The 21,270-nt window shown below is 38.8% G+C and overlaps 4 protein-coding genes and 1 long non-coding RNA gene across 6 annotated transcripts; 3 read left to right on the forward strand and 2 right to left on the reverse strand.

The window, feature by feature from the left end:
* The first annotated feature begins 1,615 nt into the window (after nucleotides 1-1,615).
* Nucleotides 1,616-3,101, forward strand: LOC112194831 (phosphopantothenoylcysteine decarboxylase). The gene is made up of 3 exons (XM_024335070.2): nucleotides 1,616-1,770; nucleotides 1,869-2,174; nucleotides 2,544-3,101. The coding sequence occupies exons 2-3, from the start codon at nucleotides 1,875-1,877 to the stop codon at nucleotides 2,790-2,792; spliced, it is 549 nt and encodes a 182-aa protein (XP_024190838.1). The 5' UTR covers nucleotides 1,616-1,770; nucleotides 1,869-1,874; the 3' UTR covers nucleotides 2,793-3,101.
* A 2,006-nt stretch (nucleotides 3,102-5,107) lies between these two features.
* LOC121052397 lies at nucleotides 5,108-6,885 on the forward strand. Its single transcript, XR_005808943.1, has 4 exons — nucleotides 5,108-5,567; nucleotides 5,640-5,687; nucleotides 6,423-6,472; nucleotides 6,570-6,885. It is a non-coding gene; the product is annotated as an uncharacterized LOC121052397 (long non-coding RNA).
* Nucleotides 6,886-7,641: 756 nt separating this feature from the next.
* Nucleotides 7,642-9,796, forward strand: LOC112191504 (mannan endo-1,4-beta-mannosidase 6). Its single transcript, XM_024330852.2, has 6 exons — nucleotides 7,642-8,019; nucleotides 8,090-8,369; nucleotides 8,453-8,647; nucleotides 8,748-8,870; nucleotides 8,948-9,159; nucleotides 9,230-9,796. Exons 1-6 carry the CDS (start codon nucleotides 7,856-7,858, stop codon nucleotides 9,657-9,659), a joined length of 1,404 nt encoding a protein of 467 aa, XP_024186620.2. The 5' UTR covers nucleotides 7,642-7,855; the 3' UTR covers nucleotides 9,660-9,796.
* A 2,558-nt stretch (nucleotides 9,797-12,354) lies between these two features.
* On the reverse strand, nucleotides 12,355-15,021 carry LOC112191864 (serine/threonine-protein kinase STN8, chloroplastic). 2 transcript variants are annotated; one of them, XR_002933166.2, is made up of 6 exons: nucleotides 14,295-15,021; nucleotides 14,027-14,200; nucleotides 13,395-13,799; nucleotides 12,898-13,261; nucleotides 12,594-12,672; nucleotides 12,355-12,504 (listed from the first exon to the last, which is right to left on the reverse strand). XR_002933166.2 is itself a non-coding variant. In XM_024331334.2 (5 exons), exons 1-4 carry the CDS (start codon nucleotides 14,871-14,873, stop codon nucleotides 12,914-12,916), a joined length of 1,506 nt encoding a protein of 501 aa, XP_024187102.1. In that variant the 5' UTR covers nucleotides 14,874-15,021; the 3' UTR covers nucleotides 12,355-12,672; nucleotides 12,898-12,913. The 2 variants fall into 2 exon arrangements, 1 of the variants encoding a protein (XP_024187102.1); XM_024331334.2 differs by having other exon boundaries at nucleotides 12,355-12,672.
* A 44-nt stretch (nucleotides 15,022-15,065) lies between these two features.
* Nucleotides 15,066-18,686, reverse strand: LOC112191865 (serine/threonine-protein kinase AtPK2/AtPK19). The gene is made up of 7 exons (XM_024331335.2): nucleotides 18,532-18,686; nucleotides 16,802-17,784; nucleotides 16,569-16,651; nucleotides 16,373-16,493; nucleotides 16,102-16,275; nucleotides 15,859-15,963; nucleotides 15,066-15,484 (listed from the first exon to the last, which is right to left on the reverse strand). Exons 2-7 carry the CDS (start codon nucleotides 17,465-17,467, stop codon nucleotides 15,197-15,199), a joined length of 1,437 nt encoding a protein of 478 aa, XP_024187103.1. The 5' UTR covers nucleotides 17,468-17,784; nucleotides 18,532-18,686; the 3' UTR covers nucleotides 15,066-15,196.
* Between the last annotated feature and the right edge of the window lie 2,584 nt (nucleotides 18,687-21,270).

Raw genomic sequence — 21,270 nt, forward strand, 5'->3', positions numbered from 1 at the left:
GTAACTCTAGGGAACCTCCAGGTGTAGACGCCTACAATGAACGAGGAAAAAGAACAAGGCCAAGTACAACGCCCTATGCCCAAGATTAATGACAAGTAGCCCAAGCCCATCAACCGGCCAAACCCTAGTTGTGTTTGCAGTGCCACCAAGTTGATTGCCGTTGTTAACAGACCCAGTAGCAACTAGGGGTGGGCAAAAAAAAACCGTTAGCCCAAAATATAGGCCCGACCTGGCCGGTTTGGTCCGGGTTTTGTAAAAAAAAAAATGCTAAATCGGACCTGTTCGGTCCAAACAATTTTACACCCGATCCGATCCCGGGCCTGGATTCTGAAATATGTAAAAGCCCGTTGGGCCCGAAGTATTAGTTAATATTTCCTTCTTTCTTTTTTACCCAGCGTAATTCACTCATTTGGCTCTTCAATTACTCATAGTCTCCTTTTTTCTCTTTCTCGGTTTCTCCTTCTTCTTCGTTAGTTTCTTTTTCTCTTCCCCTTCTTCTTCCTCAGTGCACAGCCCCTTCTTCTTCTAACCCCATCTTGATCCTCCATATCTTCAAAAGGCGCCAATCGACTAGATCTGCATCGCTGGAGACCCACGTTGGTGATGGCTAACTTCTCCTGCTCGATTTGGAGGAGGGCTTTTCAGGTCAACCAGCAATAGACCCTGGAGTTAGAGGACTTTTTTTCTTTCTGAATCTTCTTCTCGATTTCCATGTAATTGGCGTGGACTTGGTCCAATTTTTTAGGGATGGAGGTGGATTTGGATATGGATCTGGTGGATGTGAGGTTGTAAAGGAGGAGAGGAAAGGGATGGAGCGTTTTGCATTTTGGGAGAAGATCGGTTTATGTGGGAACAAACTTATCTTCTTCCAAGATCTATAATGGGCCGGTCAAACATAGCTTGTGCAAATTGCAGAGTGGTATTTGTAGCCTTGCTTTGCCTAAACATAAGCAGCCAAGCAGCAAAATACAGCAGTGCTGCAAAGATTGATAGGAACCAGAAGCCTGAAAAAACTGGCCTGTTTTTTCCCTGTCCAGGTTTAGGCCGGTCCATATTCTATGCAATTGCAAGCTTGGCCCGAAGTAAGACTGTCGGTCTCGGTCTCAAGCAGTGCCGGTCTGGGACCGTGCTAGCCCTAGTAGCAACATGCCCACTGCCACATTAACCATCCCGACCGAAAAAATTGACTTAAATATCCAAACCTGCCTTGAGAAACGAATTGCCATGATGAGCCCTGACATTGAACTTAGCTAGCAGCCTCTACAGCACCAACGACCTCATGATCGCACCTGAAGACGAGCTCGTCCTCATTATTCCCTAGCCATCTACCACCGTGTGACACATCCTTACCTTGGCATAACCAATTAAGAAATTCACATGTTCCATGACTAGTCAAACACTGATCCTGCACATAACATATTTCGTAAATAGCTAAAATCTAACTATTCACTGTTTTTTTTTATAGCAAATAAGAATATTTGAAATATATTACACAACTCACTCACCCTGACAATCTGAGGCAAATTTGTAGCTTTTCGTGGATCCTAAATTGGATCCAAAATCCAAAATCCCAAATTCGACCTCAACACAATAGGACGATTTTTTTTTTTTTTGAAATTCACAATAGGACGATTTTTAGAAAACCCAAAAATTGTTATTTACAAGTGGAAACCAATTAAAGTAGAATTTGTTAATTCGCACCCTGCATTCCCAATTCGCAAGACAAAAACAATTCCGTCTCTCTGTGCCATTTCTGTGTTCTTGATCAAGGTTTACTGTATACCCTGATTTCCTTTTGTTTTAAAGGGTTTTGATCTTGTAGGAATCTGCGATTTTATGTCTAATAACAGGTTTTGTATCCTCTGAAGGTGATCATGGCCGGAAGCATAACCCCTGTTCACAGAAAACCCCGGATTGTTCTCGGTGCTTGCGGGTGTGCCGCTGCACTGGATTTTCCGAGATTGTGCCGAAGTTTTCTTAATTGGGCAGAAGTAAAAGCTGTAGGCACACCCGACGGTTTCAAATACGTTGAACACGTAGCGATGCCCGTGGGGGTAAGTTTACTCATTAAGGATGATTGGAAAAGTTTCCATGACCCTGTGCTTCATAGGCATCTTGCTGCTTGGGCTGATGCATTAGTCATTGCTCCATTGTCAGCAAACACTCTAAGCAAGGTAAAGTATTGAATTTCTACCATACTACATAAAAAGTTAAGTTTATATGTTGAAGGAAAGTTGTCCGCAATCTTGAATATCAAATGGATTAGAAAATCTCCCTTGTAATGCCGAGACATCATTGAAATTTGCTGTGCTGATAGAACATTTTGGGATGGTAAATTTGGCGCCATTAGCTACTGCCATGTATATGGTGGGAGCTTTGTTTGTAGCTTAGATATTGTACCAAAATCTCAAGATTGCTTTCTTTATCTACTTCCTGTGCTTCTCTCTGCTTATATGACGTGATGTTGCATTCTTTTACAGATAATCTGGTTTCATTGGATATATTTATTTAGTTAACATCAAGTTTTCTTCACTTTCATGTAGATTGATGCAGGTCTTTGTGACAACCTTCTCACTGATATTGTACGTGCATGGGACTGTGGAAAACCGTTATTTGTTGCGCCGGCAATGACCTACATGACATGGAAAAATACCATCACAAAGAAGTCTATAGAGTCAATTCGACAACATGGTATCAAAGTGATTGGACCGGCGGAAAGTGGTGGAATGGCTGAAATCTATTCCATTGTTGATAAGGTAAAAAGTGATTTATGGATCCTCTCTGTAAATTGACCAGCTATGCCATGCTAGAATTGTTGCTATGGTCCTCTTCAGACCTGATCACAGAAGCTGACTTTGACTGTATAACGTGCTAGAATCTAGAATTGTTTTATACGTAGGTGCTTTGCTTGAATTAGGTTATATGAGGCCATATTGAGATACAGAATTCTGTTCTGGTCCATTTTTTGCTAGAATTTTTGTTGTGGACTTGTGGTCCATCTTGTGCTGGTTGGATATGCATTTTCTCAGTTGTCATAACTGGTTTGGATTCAAGTTGTCAATTAAATACTGCTGACCCATCATCAGTTCTACTTCTCCTGAGAAGATGCCTGAATGTTGTTGGTTCATGGTGAATGACTTATTAAATGCAGTCCTTTATTTTTTCAACTTTATTAGCAGTGCAGAATATATTGTAGTGGTTGGTAGAGTATTGGTACTATTCAGGGAGTCTAAGGATATCGCTGTCCCTGGAAGACTGTTCTTAGCAATATTCACCTTCTCACTCTAACTTTAGTCACCCTTAGGTTCCTTAACAACCTCATTGGCTCCGGCCTTAGACCTGGATCACTCGGTAGCAAGATCCTCATTACAATTTTCTCTTACAAATCTGCCTTTTAACTCTCGGGTTATCCACTTACAAATCCTAGGCAAGTTCTCACATATGCCTCTTCCAAATCTGCCTTCAACTCTAAGGTTATCCACCTTCATTCCCTGCCAAAAGAAGCTTTCGAGTTGGCTTTTCAAAGCCCTCATAGCTCGTGACCTTGCTGTTCGACCCTTTTGTACCCCTCCTAACGGCATAAGATATTCTTGAACTACAAGGCTGTGACATATTCTAATATAGTTAAAAGATTGCCAAGTAGCAGTATATGAGATCTCAACTCAAGTATACTACCAAGTATCTGTATATACTGCTAAGTTGATAATTACTTTCTAACATCAGAGCACATGACATGGTTTATATCACACAAGCAAACCCACAGTTTATCACCAGGTGCATCCATTATTCATCTGCTATAACACCATTGTACATGGATATGATTTCGAGAATTTTCCAACGCTCTTAGCTCTCATTTTCCATTTTATCCGTGTGTTGTCGAGTTTAGTTTTGCATGCATTACACCTCCGTGTAGACAAAATCATGGGTCTGCGTCTGCCAACAATGATAAATGTACATATACACGACTTGTTAACACAACACGAATATATGCGATGAAGTTGATGGTTACAGTGTACTTACTATATGCAACATAGTCAGGACTTGGGCATCGAAATTGCTACATCCCAGTTATGTTGTTTCAAGATTACTGTTACATGCTTGCATATCCTTTTTTCACACCTCAGACGAACTGACATTCACCTAGTAGGTACCCAGTGACATATAGTTTTATCAACATATGGTCTATGTAACATTTTAAGGACGCAGCCACACTCCTTAATACAACTCGACTCCTATCCTTGAAGAATACAAGTCTTACAGTTTTTCTGTTTTTGTTGCCGAGATGTATAAACTGACACCCTGTGGAGTGTGTGTTTGGAGCTTTGGAAAAATAGTCACAAGTGAGATGAAATCCTTCTTAATGATATTTCAATTCTCTCGGAAGAATTATCCACGATGACATCGAAAGATCATACGTAAACGAAAGGTGACGACCTGTTTGCTGATCGAAACGCTATGGTGAAGTTCGTGTAGAACAATTTTGTACATTCAGCTAGAGTGACAAGTTGAAAAAAGGAACAATTTGTACGTAATACGTGTGGGATCTTCGAATATTACATTAAATTCGTTCAAAATCCTTCTTATAATTAAGCATAACATAACAAGTCATTAATTTATGTACGAGTGAAGTTTTGTTCGACAGGGTATGGTGGTCCAACCAGTCTTGATTTATTTACTTGAGTGAAATCGCGTTAAGCATTTGCCTCTAAAGTCTCGAGTTAAGAAATTTTATACGAGTTTCTCTATCTAGTAAGACGTAGAAAAAAATAAAATATTCATTTTGAGCTGTCTTTATCCAAAAGACAATGGCTTCTAATTCTATTAGAAGCCATTCTCCTTTGAAATAAAATAACTCTTCTTATTCTAAGTTAGTAAACATATCCTAGCATTTTGGCCCAAAAAAATTTGGATGGCGCGGGAGAAATTGAACTGTACTTTCAGTTTCACGGTGGAAGGTCGATTCTCATGTGTCGGAGAAAGTTAAATTTTAGTAAGGTACCTGTTCTATCTTGCATACCTACTGAAGCATGGTATACTATTTGGGGCATTTCATTTACAGCCAGATTAGGTTCCATATGTTCATTATTTATGATGGGTTCTTGTCCGAAAGAAAATAAAACCATTACTTGTTTATTCCCTCCGCCTTAGTATTACATATGAGCACCTTTAAATATTCACTGGGATAGTACGTGTTGTTGGGCTGCGTTAGATTTGAGGTTAGCTGACAAGTGACAACTATCAGCAGCTACCTCTATGGAGTATTTGTTCCGAACTTCACACACAAATAATTGGGTTTGCTTCTGTAAGTTCTGGTTTGATTAGCTACCTATATGCAATGTTTTCAGGTTAGCTTTGCTATGTTAATTACAAGTACACAGACAAATGGGGTTTGCTTGAATTGGCGTCAGTCCAAAGTATTGGGAACGTGGGACACCTTACCTGGCTGCCTAGATCATCTTTGAATTTCTGTTCTTGAATTTATGTAGTGGTGCGACTTTGAATTTCTGTTCTTGAAGATGGTTACTGGGAATTTTCTGTTTTGAGGAGGTGTTGAAATCCACTTTCAGGTGACCACTCATTTGTCAAATTTACAATTTTATTTTTATTTTTTTATTTATGGGAATGATGCAATGTGCTAGGAATGCTGGAAAGGAGCAAAGATCCTGCCGGAGTTTGACCTTTTGTCTGTGAGTTTTCTGCAACTAGTCATTTTTCAGTTGAATGTGTGTGTTTGAGACAAGATGACCAGTGAGGGGTGATGTAATACTGCCTTATTGCGTGAGAGACTTGAGGCAGTTATAGTGTTACGCAGCTGGGAAGATGGATAGCTGGATAGGGGTGATGGCAGTTGTATATCGATAGTTTTAGACTTTAGAATTTGTTCCTATTCACGCCATTTTTGCTTATTGGAGAGGCCAGCTTTGCTTTAGCTTAGTACTTATGCAGCACCTATAATGGATGTTACCCTACTTTTTGTTATCAGATTGCTGGGTGGATCAGTGGATGTCTTGAGTCTTGACCCTGTATCATGTTCTTCATTTTTGTTTCTATTAACTGAAAAAAAAAAAAAAAAAAAAAAAAAAAAAAAAAAAACCAAACATTCAACCTGCTTGATTTAAGATTGATGAATACCTCAATTCATGTTCTCAATCTTTTTTTTTCCGAGCGGATGTCAGTTTGCAATGTCATTTTCTTCCCAAAAAAAGAAGAAGAAGTTTGCAATGTCATTTATCATTTCTCATCTTTGCTAGGAAATAGTGGACTTTGAACACTTCTAGCTGTGTTTTTGTGATATGTAGTCTGATTCAGTCACTATATGATTTGTTAAGCAAACTCTCCTATAGCTAAACAACAGAATGCTAGCGTTGACTGTAATGAATACTGATTCTCTCACATTTGATCCATATATGCTCTTTATTCAGACTGGAATTGGTACTTGCTAGTATATCACTGTCATATGCTTGTTTGTTAGGTGATGATGTTAAACTGTTGCTGGTTGTGTTCATGGTTACTCTGATTATGTCTCTCCAAAATGAATCTAATGCTGTATTACTTTTTGGACATTGCAGAAATGCTCACATATGATTCTGCTCAAAGAATCACAGCGCGAAAAGTAATGGAGCATCCCTATTTCAACCAAGATGGCTTTGAGATCGAGGTGGCAGTTCTGAAGATTTTGTGGGAATGTAATTGGGATACTGGGTTATCCTTGGTTCCTAGTCACTTGGAAATAGTTAGTAGTGTTACTGAAATGGAGATGGTTAATACAGGATGACCGATTCATCAACCTTGTCATAGGATTCTAATTGCTTTTAATCTTGCATTGTTGTCCAATGTGTGAACCAACAAACGCTTATGTACTCTGGTTTTGGCTTTTATAAAGTCATTTCGTCTGAGACCCGAAATAGAAGCAATGGATACCTGAAGATCGTGATTTTGTAAGGTTCCCCGAGTTCAAAATCAGGTCCTTGGAAATAGTAAATACCCATATCCCCCCATTTCTTTAACTTACACACCAAACAGCACAAATATTCAGTCTTTTTCTTCTTTACCAAAAACGAGTATATAGATAAAAAAGAGCAAAGATACCTTCCCGGTGGGCAAAACAAAACAACCACATCTGTAACCAAAAAAACAAAAAACAACCACATCAACTTTCGTCTCTGCTTCCTCTTGCTCTCTTTATCTTCCATTGACTGGGGAAGATAATTATCAAGTTTGAGTGGAAAAGGTAAGGCTTGCTGTTTCTTTCAACTTTGCTTTTCTCATACCATGTATATAGAATGAACCAATCTACGTCAAGGCTTCTTCTTAATGTATCAAGTTTGAGCGGAAAAGGTCAGGCTTGCTGTTTATTTCAACTTTGCTTCCCTCATACTATGCATATATAATGAACCAATTTACTTCAAGGCTTCTCTTAATGATCGATCAAATTGCACCATAAACGTGTAATGATCTAGACGTCTGAGCTATTACCGACGGTAACTGGTTTTCTAAACAAAACCATAAAAATGCAGATAACTGTCTCAATTTCAGTCTTTAATAATTGTCAGTTTGTCACTGCTTTGTAGGACCCAGTTGAGAAAGTTACTTAGTTCTGACACTAGCTGCAACTTTACTCTTACACATGAAAATGTATGGATGAATCAGATCTCAAGGGGAAGGAAATGGCAGATCAGGAAAGAAGCAATTTTGCCTTCCCTTCAAAGTTTGAAATGTGATAATCTCCAACAACACTTTTTCTCGAGTGTACCATAGTTTCAGTAGTAGCCCAATTCAAGAAACTATAGGCTTCCATTGATATAAATACCTAGTCCAAGAGAATCAACATGCATTGTCTTACAAATTCAACACCATGGATACCCACAGAACAAAGTTGGTTTTACAGAACATTCTTGTAGTGACCACCATTTTCATGACTTTGATATCTACTTTCTGTGCTGCCAGTGGAGTTGGGCAATTGGAGACCATGGTTGAGGAAGCCAAAGATCATTTAGCATATCCAAGCACAACTAATTGGTATGTATGTGTCCATGAGAATATCATTTAATTTTCTTCAGTATAAAGATTAATGGTTGGTTCTATGTAGGATTGATGAGATGAATGGCATGGAAGATGAAGAATGGGCAATGGTGCAGAGGAAAGGGAACCAATTTGTAGTGAATGATCAGCCTTTCTATGTGAATGGATTCAACACTTACTGGTTAATGGTTTTTGCTGCCGATCAGTCCACAAGAGGAAAGGTCACTGATGTGTTCAAACAGGCAGCTTCAGTGGGACTAACTATTTGTAGAACTTGGGCATTTAACGACGGCCAGTGGCGAGCTCTTCAGAAATCTCCAGGAGTTTATGATGAAGAAGTTTTCAAGGCAAATTCTAACTTTTTTTTATTTGTGAATCAATGCTTGTGAATAAATGAGTTTTAACGTGAATTTCATGTAATGAGTTGCAGGCTCTGGATTTTGTGATAAGTGAAGCAAAGAAGTACAAGATCAGACTCATATTGTCATTGACTAACAACTGGGATGCATTTGGTGGAAAACCACAATATGTCAAATGGGGAAAAACAGCTGGCCTGAACTTGACATCGGATGACGACTTCTTCGCTCATCCAACACTCAAAAGCTACTACAAGGCCCATGTTAAGGCAAGTTAAACCATTGTACTTAAAAGTTTGTTGTGTTCATACAATTTCAGAGATTGTTTCCACAATATGCAAATTATGCATTGATATTTTGATTCTGCAGACGGTGCTTAATCGAGTGAATACCCTCACCAACATAACTTACAAGGATGATCCCACTGTTTTTGCTTGGGAACTGATGAATGAACCTCGATGCACTTCAGATCCTTCCGGTGATAAACTGCAGGTTTGTTTTCCCCAAAAGTCTTACTTAAATTAACAAATCATGTTCTTGTAGTTCAAGCAATATTGTGTGTTTTCTAGGAATGGATACAAGAAATGGCAGTTTTCGTTAAGAGTGTGGATCCAAAGCACCTTGTGGAAATTGGTTTGGAAGGATTTTATGGCCCCTCAACACTTAACAGAGTTCAGTTCAATCCTAACACATACGCTCAACAAGTTGGAACTGATTTCATAAGGAACCACCAGGTCTTGGGTGTTGATTTTGCTTCTGTTCATATCTATGCAGACTCTTGGTAACTCCCCAAACTCTTTGTTTACAATACTATTATTTAACTTAAAGCTAATATAATTTCCTTGATGAAGGATTTCGCAATCAATTTCTGATGTCCATCTTCAATTCACCGAGTCATGGATAAAAGCTCACATTGATGATGCGGAGAATTATCTTGGAATGCCTGTTGTGTTTGCTGAGTTTGGTGTGTCTACGAAAGACCCTGGCTACAATGTCTCATTTAGAGACACTCTAATCAACAGTGTGTACAAGATCCTCTTGAACTCCACTAAGAAAGGAGGGAGTGGAGCTGGGAGTCTTTTGTGGCAGCTCTTCCCTGAAGGAACAGATTACATGGATGACGGCTATGCAATTGTTCTCTCGAAATCTCCTTCGACATCAAACATCATAGCCCTTCACTCCACAAGACTTGCCCTCTTCAACTCCAGATGTGCTTGGAAATGCAAATGGGGTTGCAGGAAGAAGAGTCCGCTAGAGTTCCTATACAACGATGACCTGTAATGTTGTGTGTTTTCCACTGTCCATTCCTTGCTGTCGATTTGTCTATGTATGAAATGTGTGTTCATCTGTACATGACAAAACTTGAAGATTTACCCAGTTAAAATAAAATAAAAGATTTGGACCTTTCATGAGTTATCACTTGGGCGCTTTTAGGCATTTCCTCTTAGTTACTAAATATGCTCTTGTCAATATTCTTTGTGGCTTTTCTCAACTGTTGACCGTTAGTAACAAAGAGATATATTTGGTTTCATCGCTGTTGCTCATGCCATATTCCATAAAAAAAATTCAATCATCAAATGATAGAGTAAACATGAGCTTGCTTGGCCTGAGCAAAGGCTTCATCCTGTCAGTGGTATCTGCTCTAAGCAGCAAACTGAATAGTTTTTGGGTTTTCCTGATGTGGTGGTTCACAGAAAGGTCTCGGAAAGGGAAGCTTTATGATATAACTCTCGTCGCATGGTGTGTATCAGCAATTTACTTTTCGCTTTCATGCAAATTGTTACATTTGAGGGTAAGAGGAGCCATTTTCAGATTATGGATTGGAAATTACTTATTATCTGCTGAAGTATTACCAGGACCAGTACCAGAATGGATGCTTGATGAGTCTTCACCATCAGTGATGCGCTACTGCTGCAAGGGATTAGGCATTCTGGGATCACTTGCTTATTACATAATTGTTACTATGATGTTCATGTATTTAACTAGCTACTTTCGTAAGTGGTTGTTGAAATGCTAAATTACTTCATGTTCTATTGTAATAGTATTTTAGATTATGTGGCCAAGGTGTCTGGTCTGATCAAATGCCACATGTATGGCTGAGATTGCACCTTGGTTGTTGCATTAGGGTTATATACATGAACATGAGACTGTAGATCTGAAACTGAGGAATAGAAAAGGAAAGGCTGCAACGTCTAGCCATTCTCTCAACTTTCTCTCTTGTATCTTTTCTTCTGTGCATCTGTGTTCAGTGTTCATCTTTATGCGATTATAGTTGAATCAGTGTAGTTAGGAAATTAGGATATTAGTGGGCTGATATCTAACATAATATCCAACATGTATCAGATAACCTGTAATAGTCTGCAAATATGGACTTACAAACTGGAGTTGTTGTCAAACAGTTCCAACCAAGTAAATATGGACCATATGGTCAAACTGTGATTTCCAGCATATTCCATAGACATTTATGTAAAAAATTTACAACTGTTTGATCACTGATAAATAAGGTTGTTACTTCTTCATGGCATAAATGAGTTTTTGCTACAAAAAGAGCAAAAGAAATAGTGTAAAGTGAATTAATAAATGGGATTAGGGTTGTGTATAAAGTATAAACCTCCTATACTATATCATCTGTACGAAAGACATATAACAGAACTGTAATCTCTTGTAATTGCATCTGAAGAAGTGGTAAATTGGAAGCGAAGTTCCTAAGTCCCCTGGAGCAAAAATAGTAACAGTACTAAACTGGTAGGTGCAAGCCCTTGCAAGTCTGTGAGCCTCTCCATTATTGAGTTGCTGTAACACAAGACAAGAGTTCCTCAACGGTTTTATGATTTCATCCCATAAGTAATATGTTTAAGGAACAGAAAGGAGGAAGTACTGGAGGTGGGAGTGTTTTGTTGCAGCTCTTCCCTGAAGGAACAGATTACATGGATGACAGGTATGCGATTGCTCTCGAAAGCTCCTTCAACATCAAACATCATACTCCTTCACTCCAGAAGATTGGCCATCTTCAACTCAAAATGTGCTTGGAAATGCAAATGAGGTTGCAGGAAGAGGAGTCCGCTAGAGTTTCTATACCGGGATGATCCGTAATTTTATGTGTTTTCATCTGTCAATTTGTCTATGATCTATGTCAAATGTTCTGTATATATGATAGAACATGAAGATTCACCCAGCTAAAGTAACAGAAAAGATTTGGAGAACCACTTCTTACTGTGTCTCTTGTGCCGGCTTAGACTTTACTCCTTGGTTACGAAATATGAGCTTCACTTGTCAGTATACTTTGTGGCTTTTCTTTTCTGAACTTGTAAGCGTCAGTCACAAAGAGAGGCATTTGGCTTAACGGCTGGTGCTGACACTGTGACATGACCCATGATATATTTTCAACCATCAGTATTGAAGAGTAAACATGAGCTGGCCGGCCACTGCCAAAGCCTACATTCTAGCAGTTGTATCAGCTCTAAGCAGCAAAATAAATAGTTTTTGGGTTTTTCTGATGTGGTGGATCACTGAAAGGTCTCGGAAAAGGAAGCTTTAGAAGATAGCTCTTGTTTCAGGGTGTATCAGCAATTCAGTTATCTCATGCGTGCATATGGTTCCATTTGAGGTTTAAGGTAGCCCTCTTCAGATTATGGATTCGATTTTTTGGCTTGGACATTACTCATTAACTTCTGCAGTAATACCAGGACCAGCACCAGAATGGTTTCTTGATGGGTCTTCCCCATCAGTGATGCTCTACTGGTGCACGGGATTAAGCATTCTGGGATCACTTGCTTGGTATGTAATTAATACGATGATGTTCATGTATATAACGAGCTACTTCCGTAAGTGGTTATGTATCAGATAACATGTAACAGACTGCAAATATGGATTTACACTGGTGTCCTTGCCAAACAGTGTAGAAACCATAGAAAATATGGTCAAACTGTGATTTTTGTCATATTCCATATAGGTATATGTAGAAATATTACTGGCGTTTGATCACTATAAATCAATTGATTTTTTGTTACTTCTTCATGGCACAAATGAGCTTTCTGATACAAAGAGGAAAAGATCAAAAGAATACTGTAAAGTGAATTAACAGAGTGGGCTTGAGAGTGTGTATAAACCTCCTCTCCTATATAATCTGTACAAAAAACATTTAATAAAACTGTAATCTCTTGTAATTGCATCTGATGAAGTAGTGGTAAATTGGAAGCGAAGTTCCCAAGTCACCTGGAGCAAAAATGGCAACAGTCATATACTGGCAGGCACAAAGCATTCCATGTCCATGGGCCTCTCCATTTTTGAGTTGCTGTAACAAAGGAAAAGAGGGGAAAAAGGAACTCAATGGATTTATATTTCATCCCATTAGTAATCATATTTAAGAAAAATATTCATTGTGATCTGGATGATGAACCAAATTCAAATACTGTTTGAACATGCATATTGGACCAACTGATTATAACGTATGCAATGGCAGACTAGATTTAGTTTAACCAAATCTACTTATATGAAATTCTCTGAGGGCATTACTCACATGTTGAGGCTGCTCACTATTTGGAAAAACTTAATTTTGAAAGAACTGCAGCTGCCTGGTCACCAGCTAAAAAGAAGTAAGGATGCCTCAAAGCAGCTGCCGCTGATAATCTCCCCCTTCTTAGGCTACCTCTCTCTGAAACCAGCTTTGTAGCCAGATCCCATCCTCTACCCGAATCGAGATCAAGAAGTGATAAGTCAGGCCTCAAGCGAGTAGACTCCCTCCATTCATTCAAGTCATATCCAAATCTTTTTATCTCCCCATTAAAATTCTTCAAGCCTGCTGAAGACCTTAAGGATGGTACTGCCATTTGCAATAGTATGATACCAGCAGAATACATATCAAAAAGATCAGGACTGTTCAGCTGCAACAATAATCGCAACCTCTTCAACAAATAAACACATTTCCTATACATATCCCAACTATCTCCTAAAAAGCAGCACTTCTTTGTTTCAAGGTTTAGCATCAAAGAAACAAAAAAGCTAAAACTTTAGTACCTGCCAAAGAATCGGAGAAAGAACTGCAGCAATAGGTTCTGGAGGAGGCACCGGTGTTTCCTCTGGGAGCACATACAGTTCAGGAGGACAGAAGTCAGGGTCAAGCAGGCCTCGGTTTGGAACAAAGTTCTTTCCAATCCGGAGGTCAGTAGCTGCCCCAAAATCTATGAGCTTGATCTTTCCCTTTTTTGTCACTACCAAGTTTGCTGGCTTTATATCCCGGTGAACAATGCCTGTGTCATGGATTTTCTTGAGCGAAGTAATAATCTGACGCATTATTTGCTTGATGATCAGGGCACTGCGCTTGACAGAGTCTACATCTTGCAAGACACGTCCAAACATGACAGACTCTAAGTTAAAAGGGAATTTCCGATCTGTCATGTAGTCAGCAAGAGTTTGGTTTCCCTGTCAAATTGACATCCCTACAATTAGTGTGAGGGATGGTTCATCCTTAAGTGAGCATTTAAATACAAGAACTTGATCAAAGATTTCAAGGTATAAAATAGCAACGAGTTCTTAATCATCATATAAACTGATAAAGCATCATCCTTTATGACTGATCTATAGAAGCTGAATATAGAGAAAAAGGCTTTAGATTATTAAGCAAGTGATCCCCAAATGTGTTTGAGTACCTCAAATTTCCAAACAAGCCACTTTCCACCCTTTGTAAACTGTGAACTTGTTTTATCAGCAACAAAACTTCCCAGAAAAGCAGCACATGTTTCAGGTGCTGCTCTAGACAGCCTGTAGTTGAACCACTCCTCGAATTCGCCACATTCTTCTGCCCCCTGCATTCCAACCTTCACCTGCATATCTCAAATAACCAACTCATCAGAGAGAAGCCCACTTTCATATCATGTGAAAAGCGATATAGACCTAGCAATAATCATAGTTAGTTACCTTCTTGAGGATGACCTTATCCTTAAACCTCTGATCCAACTGCAAAGCTTTTCCCCTTCCTCTCTTCTGCACTCTCTCCTCAACATTCATATTCTTTGGAACAATGGCCCCAGAATAAACAACGCCGAAAGACCCTTCTCCCAACTTGTCCCCAATCACAAAATCAGTCATCTTCAATCTTCTCCTTCCAGCCAAACTATCCAAAGCCAGTTGCAGAGGAGCAAGAAGGTATGCATCAATGGCACCTAAGAGAATACCTGGCCTTGCAGTTAAGTATATCCACGTTATCCCAGCAAAAACCAGAAACCCCCATTTCTGTGTCTCTGATAGGTCCTCTGTAACTTTCTGAAACTCCATGATCCCATATTGAAAAGGAGGAAACTGCTCCAAATGAAGAGTGTTCTCCAACACATTTCCAGGGATGTCGCCGAAGAATGCATTACACCTATGTCGGTGAACCTTGAATTGGTTTGTGAAGAAGCAGAGATTGTCAAGTGAATTGGGTTTTAATGGAGAGTAAAATAAAGGTTTGGGATTGTGTTTAAGTGTAGTTAAGCTTGGAGAGGGCAGATAAGCCATGGCTGCGGGTTGTTATGGAAGTTATGTGGTGAACTAGTTTTGCTTTTGTTTTGTGGAGAACCAGTATAACTGTCAGCAAAGGCTAGCATTTTGACACGTGTACGATGATTTATCCATATGTGGGTTTCCCCTCCCCTTACAATACTACCAAAACAAAAACATAAAAATAAAAATAAAAAATAAGAATCTTCATATCAAAGAAGTGAATCTCTTTATTACTGCATACAGAGTTTGTTATAATCAAATTCGTCCATGAGAGGAAAAGGAAAACATGGATAAAAAAGCTTGCATCAGGGAGACAACCGAACTCGGTACATGGGGATCTAGTTCTGAAGAAAAGAGACCGCAGGCCTAACATAACTAAAGCCTGAGAACGGGTTTCCAGAAGCATTCGGACTAGCAGCTGGGGAGTCCACAAGTGGCATGTCAGTCCAGCATTTCTCAAAGTTGGCGATGCAGTGCTGCCCAGCAACATCAGGTCGGAAGCTTGGTTGGATTTCGCGAGCATCCAATTTCTTCCAATTAATTGGCTTGAACCATTTGTGGCGCTTGATTTCATCACTTCCCAGAGGTCCACAACCCAGGCGCTTGCTGGTGTCCTTCTCTAATAGCTGAAAACATAACCAGGCTAAGTAAGTTTCATAGCCAATTGTAAACATGAAATGAGAAGGCGCAAACACTCGAGGATCAGCATTATTCTTCAGTCTTGACCCATCAAAAGAAAAGGCATTGGCCTTCTCATATCTAGATATCCTTCATTTTGAAATTAGTGAGGTGTTGACTGAGATCCAAGATTGTCCCGTGCTTACCATTATATTGGATGCATAGATGAATATAGAATGAAAACATATCATATAATTCAGTATGTACTGCCATAAAGACGTTAGAGTAACCCCAAGACTAAAAGGTTCATTAACTGGTTTAAAAGTGTTTAGACCCAAAAAAACCAAAGTAGATTATAAATATTAGAACAGAGGATATTTACCGCTTTCACCAGAGAATGTGCTTCACTTGTTAAAAAGGTTGGCAACTTGACTTTGTCCTTAACTATCTTCTGTTGAATTTTCTGACGGTTCCCCGTAAAAGGAGGCTACAGAAGCAAGACACACCAGAGACACATTATATATAACATATACAATAAACTGCACCAATCTGCTGCCTTGTCATGGCCCTTTATAAACACACACACACCAGTCTGACATGTAAGCAATATCAGTAAACTGCATACCTTTCCAGTAAGCATCTCAAACAATAGAACTCCCACACTCCACCAATCTGCTGCCTTATCATGGCCCTTTCCCTGAATTATTTCAGGTGCCATGTATTCTACAGTTCCACATAGAGAATTAGATCTTGTATTTTCGTCAAATTTCTTTGCAAGCCCAAAATCAGTCAACATGGCCTATTTAACAAATCAGTGATCATGTTGTCAGTTACACTTCTTTGGAGCAATTAAACAAACAACAATCAACATAAGAGAGTGAGAAAAGGAGGTATACATGGCCATCTGCATCCAATAAGATATTTTCAGGTTTAAGATCCCTATGCATTATGCCATTTGCATGGAGGTGAGATACAGCAGAAACAATCTCCGCAGCATATATTCGTGCCAGCTCTTCCCTGGAAATAAGAGAAGTGTAAACATTAGTGTCTGCACTAGAGCTCAAAACGATGGAACTCCAAAACCTTTGTTACCTGAAAAGGCCATGGTGGTAGAGCTGAAAGAAAAGGTGACCTCCATTGACAAAATCCAGCACGAGATAAAGTCTGTATTTGGTCTGCATGATGATTAAACCAAGTTAATACATTATGCAATGTCATTAAAGTTGCAAAATCAGCAATGTATCACTACAGTATCTTTTGACCAAGAACATTACAGAAAAGGAAAGTTGGAATAGAAAACTTCCAGAGTCAGGAGGAAGAATTACTTGGAATGAGTATCTAAGCTGGATAATGAACGGATGATCAACTTTTGTTAATATATCCCTCTCAGCTTTCATGTATTCAGCATGGTTCTTCTCCATAATCTTATCCTTTCGCATGACCTTCATAGCATATATTTCTGATGTCCCCTTCTTCCTCACCTGATATACTTTTGCAAATGCACCCTGCCCAACAACCTTCAAAACCTCAAAATCTTCAATGCCTACACTCTCAGTCTTCATGGAATTCTCCTCAACAACTTGTAGAGGTTTTCCAAGGACAACATCACCAATAAAAGGTTCCTGAGATTCTTTCACGGTATCTTCATGGAGACACTCTACCAGATCCACTGAATCTTCTGTGTCATGAATAGTGAGTTTGCTGAGCTTCAATGAATGGCTTACATACGATGAAGGACCGACCAAAGAATGTGATCGGTTGTGAATGACGACAGGATCATCATATATATGGTCAGCGCCATCTTCAACAGAGGCAGAATTAGCCGAGTCTACAGGGGCATTGACTGGTACAGGACCAAATACATCTGAAAAGTCAAGCTCAACGTGATCGGACACAACAGCATCCATCTGGCCCATTGGAAAAAGCAACTGGGTCTGAACTGGATTGCACTTGCGGGTCTTGGACGAATCAGGTAGCTTCGATAAAACCATTATCGAGTTTAAAGCAGGAATGCTAACTGCAGAAGGCAGCTGAATCGATCCCTGCACCAACCGTTGAACCCAAAACTCCAAGACCAGTGCTGAAAAGAAATTGATCTATGCAACAGTCGCCTAGACTAGTGCAGAAGGACTCCTGTCAATTGCCTTAACCAAGAGGAAGTTAACAAATGCAAACGGGGTTCCCAAGAATCTCGGCAATAGACAGAACAAAATCCAGATGAAGAAGAGGTTGTTCTTGTTTCCCGACTGACAAGGAAACACGGATGCTTCAGTAGCTCTTGAATTCATGAAGGATCAAGCTATCAGACCTGTGTTCAATATCCAATACAACAAACTACGTTAGCACAGTGACAAATGCAACAACTTCTCCATCATCATAACACACTCTCACCAAGCAAACACAAGCACAATAAAAAATCCAAGCACAATAAACTACCAGTTATATTATGCAGATAATACTCTATTTCTATAAACCAATTCCAATTCGCAAATAGCAAAGGTTAATTCTTTTACCAACCTTTTCCCTTTCTAATCCAGATTTTCCTATAATTAAATTAAATTAAATTAAATTTCAGGAAGGAATAATGCAGATGCTATTGGATGCAATCAACAACACAATTCAATACCCAGAAACAAAAACCAACCCAATAAAAAGAAAAAAAAGTAAAACAAAGCGAAATTACAATAAGAACCCAAAAGAAGATCGCACAAAAGCCAATCAGAGACTCGAAGAAGCCAAAAAGGTTTTGAATTTCAAGCTAATGTGGTAAAGGCCGCCAGAGCAAACACAGATTTAAACGAATTCCATCATCAATTGGGTTTTTTATTTTCGCGTCTGCGATGTTCAGCAAACGCAAACGCAGAAACAAAAACAACCCCCCAGATCTAAAAACGGGTTCTTTTTTTTAATGAAGCCCCAAAGCTTAAAGATAAGTTTTTTTTTTTTCTCAAACGGAAAAACCGGAAATACAGCTCCGATTGGGAAACCAAAATCCAAAGAGAGATTAGAGAGAGAGAGAGAGAGAGAGAGAGAGAGAGAGAGAGAGAGAGCTTACTTGGGTAGGTTGCAGACGACGAAGGATTAGAATGTTGTGAGAGGAGGAGGAGGAGGAGGAGTTGGAGACGTGTTTTAACGAATCTGAAGAGCGGAGGGGTCGCGTCGCCGCTTATATTTGCCAAGTTATAAATGTGACGAAAAGGGTGGCGGCGAACACGTGGCGGAGTCTGAACGGTTGGTTCGGTGTTGCAAGTGCAATCCCGCTTTTTGGACTACCATCCGAATATGCTTAATTCCGGTTTTGGCTACTTTATTTTGGGTCTGCACGCCACGCCAGCGGTCAAATTGCGTCGACCACTAAATAGCATGCTCGAATTATTCTTGGATAGTCTGTTTGTTTATTACGACATACATTGTCTATTATTTAAGATAGAAATTTTATATGATATTAGCTGAACTGAGTACCATGTACAGATACAATCAATATTACTATTAGAGTACTTATTTTCATAGTAATTGGATTGGTTTTGATTCTAGTACTCTATTCATCATTATGTAACGGTAGTTAAAATGCTTGATTAGTTTATGTAACCAAAACTCATGCAAACTATAATATTAATTTCTTTTAATATCTCATCGGAGAGTATGAATTCAGAACGAGGTTTCAACCCCTTTACCCTAAATTGATAGAAATCACAATTTTTTCATTGTTGTTTATTGTCACATTAAAAACATTTTTTGTTCATAGTATGGGAAGTTTTTCACAAAGATTGTGTGATAGATCTATTCAAGCAAATGGGTGTTGATATTCAATCAAGTTTTGATCATTTGGGATTTTCTATTGATTAAACATTATTAAAAAAAAATTTGCTTCCATTTGTGGGGATTTGATAAAAATACCCCATGATAATTAAGGTCACCCCTTAACAACTGCAAAATTAAGCGTAATTACAAAACTCTCTCTCTCTCTCTTTTCCTGTTACCCAAACGAGAAATTCTTATATTAGACAAACATACACGTGGCGGTGGGGTAGCCTAATTAAAACTTATAAAATTTTAAGTGTGTTTCGAAACTATCATTTCTCTCTCTCTCTCTTTCCCGTTACCCAAACAAGAAATTCTTATATTAGACAAACGTACATGTGTCGGTGGGACAGCCCAATTAAAACTTATAAAATTTTAAGTGTGTTCTGAAACTATCCTTATTTATTAAAATAAAATACCTAAAATACCTCTTACATATATGTTCACTTATTGGCAACTACTGTTTGGGTTTCAAACAATTCCATAATTCCTACTCACTAATTCAAATGGCAAAACCACGTAAACTGTGGAATTGTGAATTAAATTGACCTGAATCAGAGGCAAGCTTAGTTTGACAGTGAAGAACTGATTGATATATGTTTAAAAGCTTGATAAGCGAAATATGAACTGCCTTGTTCATGGCTTTATTTTCTCAACCAAAACTTTATCACAATGAGACAAATTATTAAGCATCACAATTTAACTTTTTGTACAACGTTACAGTAATATATAGGACTTTTTGCTCTTCTTGAAGATAGTATCTTCCAGGAACTGGTTTTTATTTACTGATAAGATCAGAGGAGAAACTGAAGCTTCTAAAGGTTAAAGGGTAATACATTAGTTGTTATTAGCTTTTGTTTAGTGGCTGACTTAGTCTTATGAGTAGTATTATACGATGGAAATTGGGAAACCAAACATCTATTTAACTCCTGTGCTAAGTAAAATCCCATCTTACTTCTTCACTTATATATTTCTCAGTCTCAACCATCATTTCCCACTCTGTCTTTTCATTTGTTCAGGAAACCATAACAGCAAAAATGGCACCTTCCATTTGTTTTGGACCTTTTAGACTCCATTTCATGCTTTTAGTTTTCGCCATCTTGAACACCAGTTTACTTGCAAGTGACCATCCTTTAACATTGGACTAATATGCATTTATTTGTCCCACTTTGTTTAAGATTGTAAAGAAAGAAATGGAGTGTGAAGTTCTCTTAGATCCTCATAATGCCGCCTTGATAGTCCGGTTACACTTTCATGACTATTTTTTTTTTGTCTGGGTTTTATCATTAGCTTGTTACTTAGCTGTAGTGTCGTATATGTATTAGCTTTAATTTCAAGTTGCTACTGTAGTCTTGTCACTTAATAGTGTAGAATTAATGAACATAATGGAAGCAGGGATGTGATGGTTCAGGGCACTTCAGGCTCTTAGCTACATTTTCTTGACAGTTTATCTCTACTCTTTACTGAAGGTAATTGTCCCATTACTTGAATTTTGAGAAAACTCATCATATCTTATTCCACCGTGTAGTACACAAGTACAGCTAAAATTTGTTTTAGTGAATTGAAGTGTTATATGATATGCTCATTGTTTGTGTTTGTGGTTGAAATTGGTGATTTCCTCGGCTTTGGATAGTGATGAGACAACTGTTCATGTTTGGAGAAGTCAAGAGGTCCTTATGAGAAGGAGCATTTGGATGCTGAGCTGAAGCTTGTTGGAGAATATGGGTTCGGTGCAAGAGGGAGTTGTGAAGGGCCTAGTATGCTTTGGGATGCATCCGTAATGCTGTTAGAGAACTTCTTACCTGGACGAGAAAAATCCTTGCCGTATCTTTGAGGGTGAGGCTCTTCTGCGTAGGACGAACTTGTATGGGCTTTTGGAAGAGAGTTAGAACAAGCTCGATTACGTCCTTACGCTCATTGTCGAGAACTTTTTTGAGAGGTGTCTTCAGGCCCAGTTATGGTTATGTTTTATTTTGTTTAATGTGCTTATGGG

This window comes from Rosa chinensis, chromosome 3 (assembly GCF_002994745.2).
Source record: "Rosa chinensis cultivar Old Blush chromosome 3, RchiOBHm-V2, whole genome shotgun sequence".
In the NCBI taxonomy this organism is placed as follows: Eukaryota; Viridiplantae; Streptophyta; class Magnoliopsida; order Rosales; family Rosaceae; genus Rosa; species Rosa chinensis.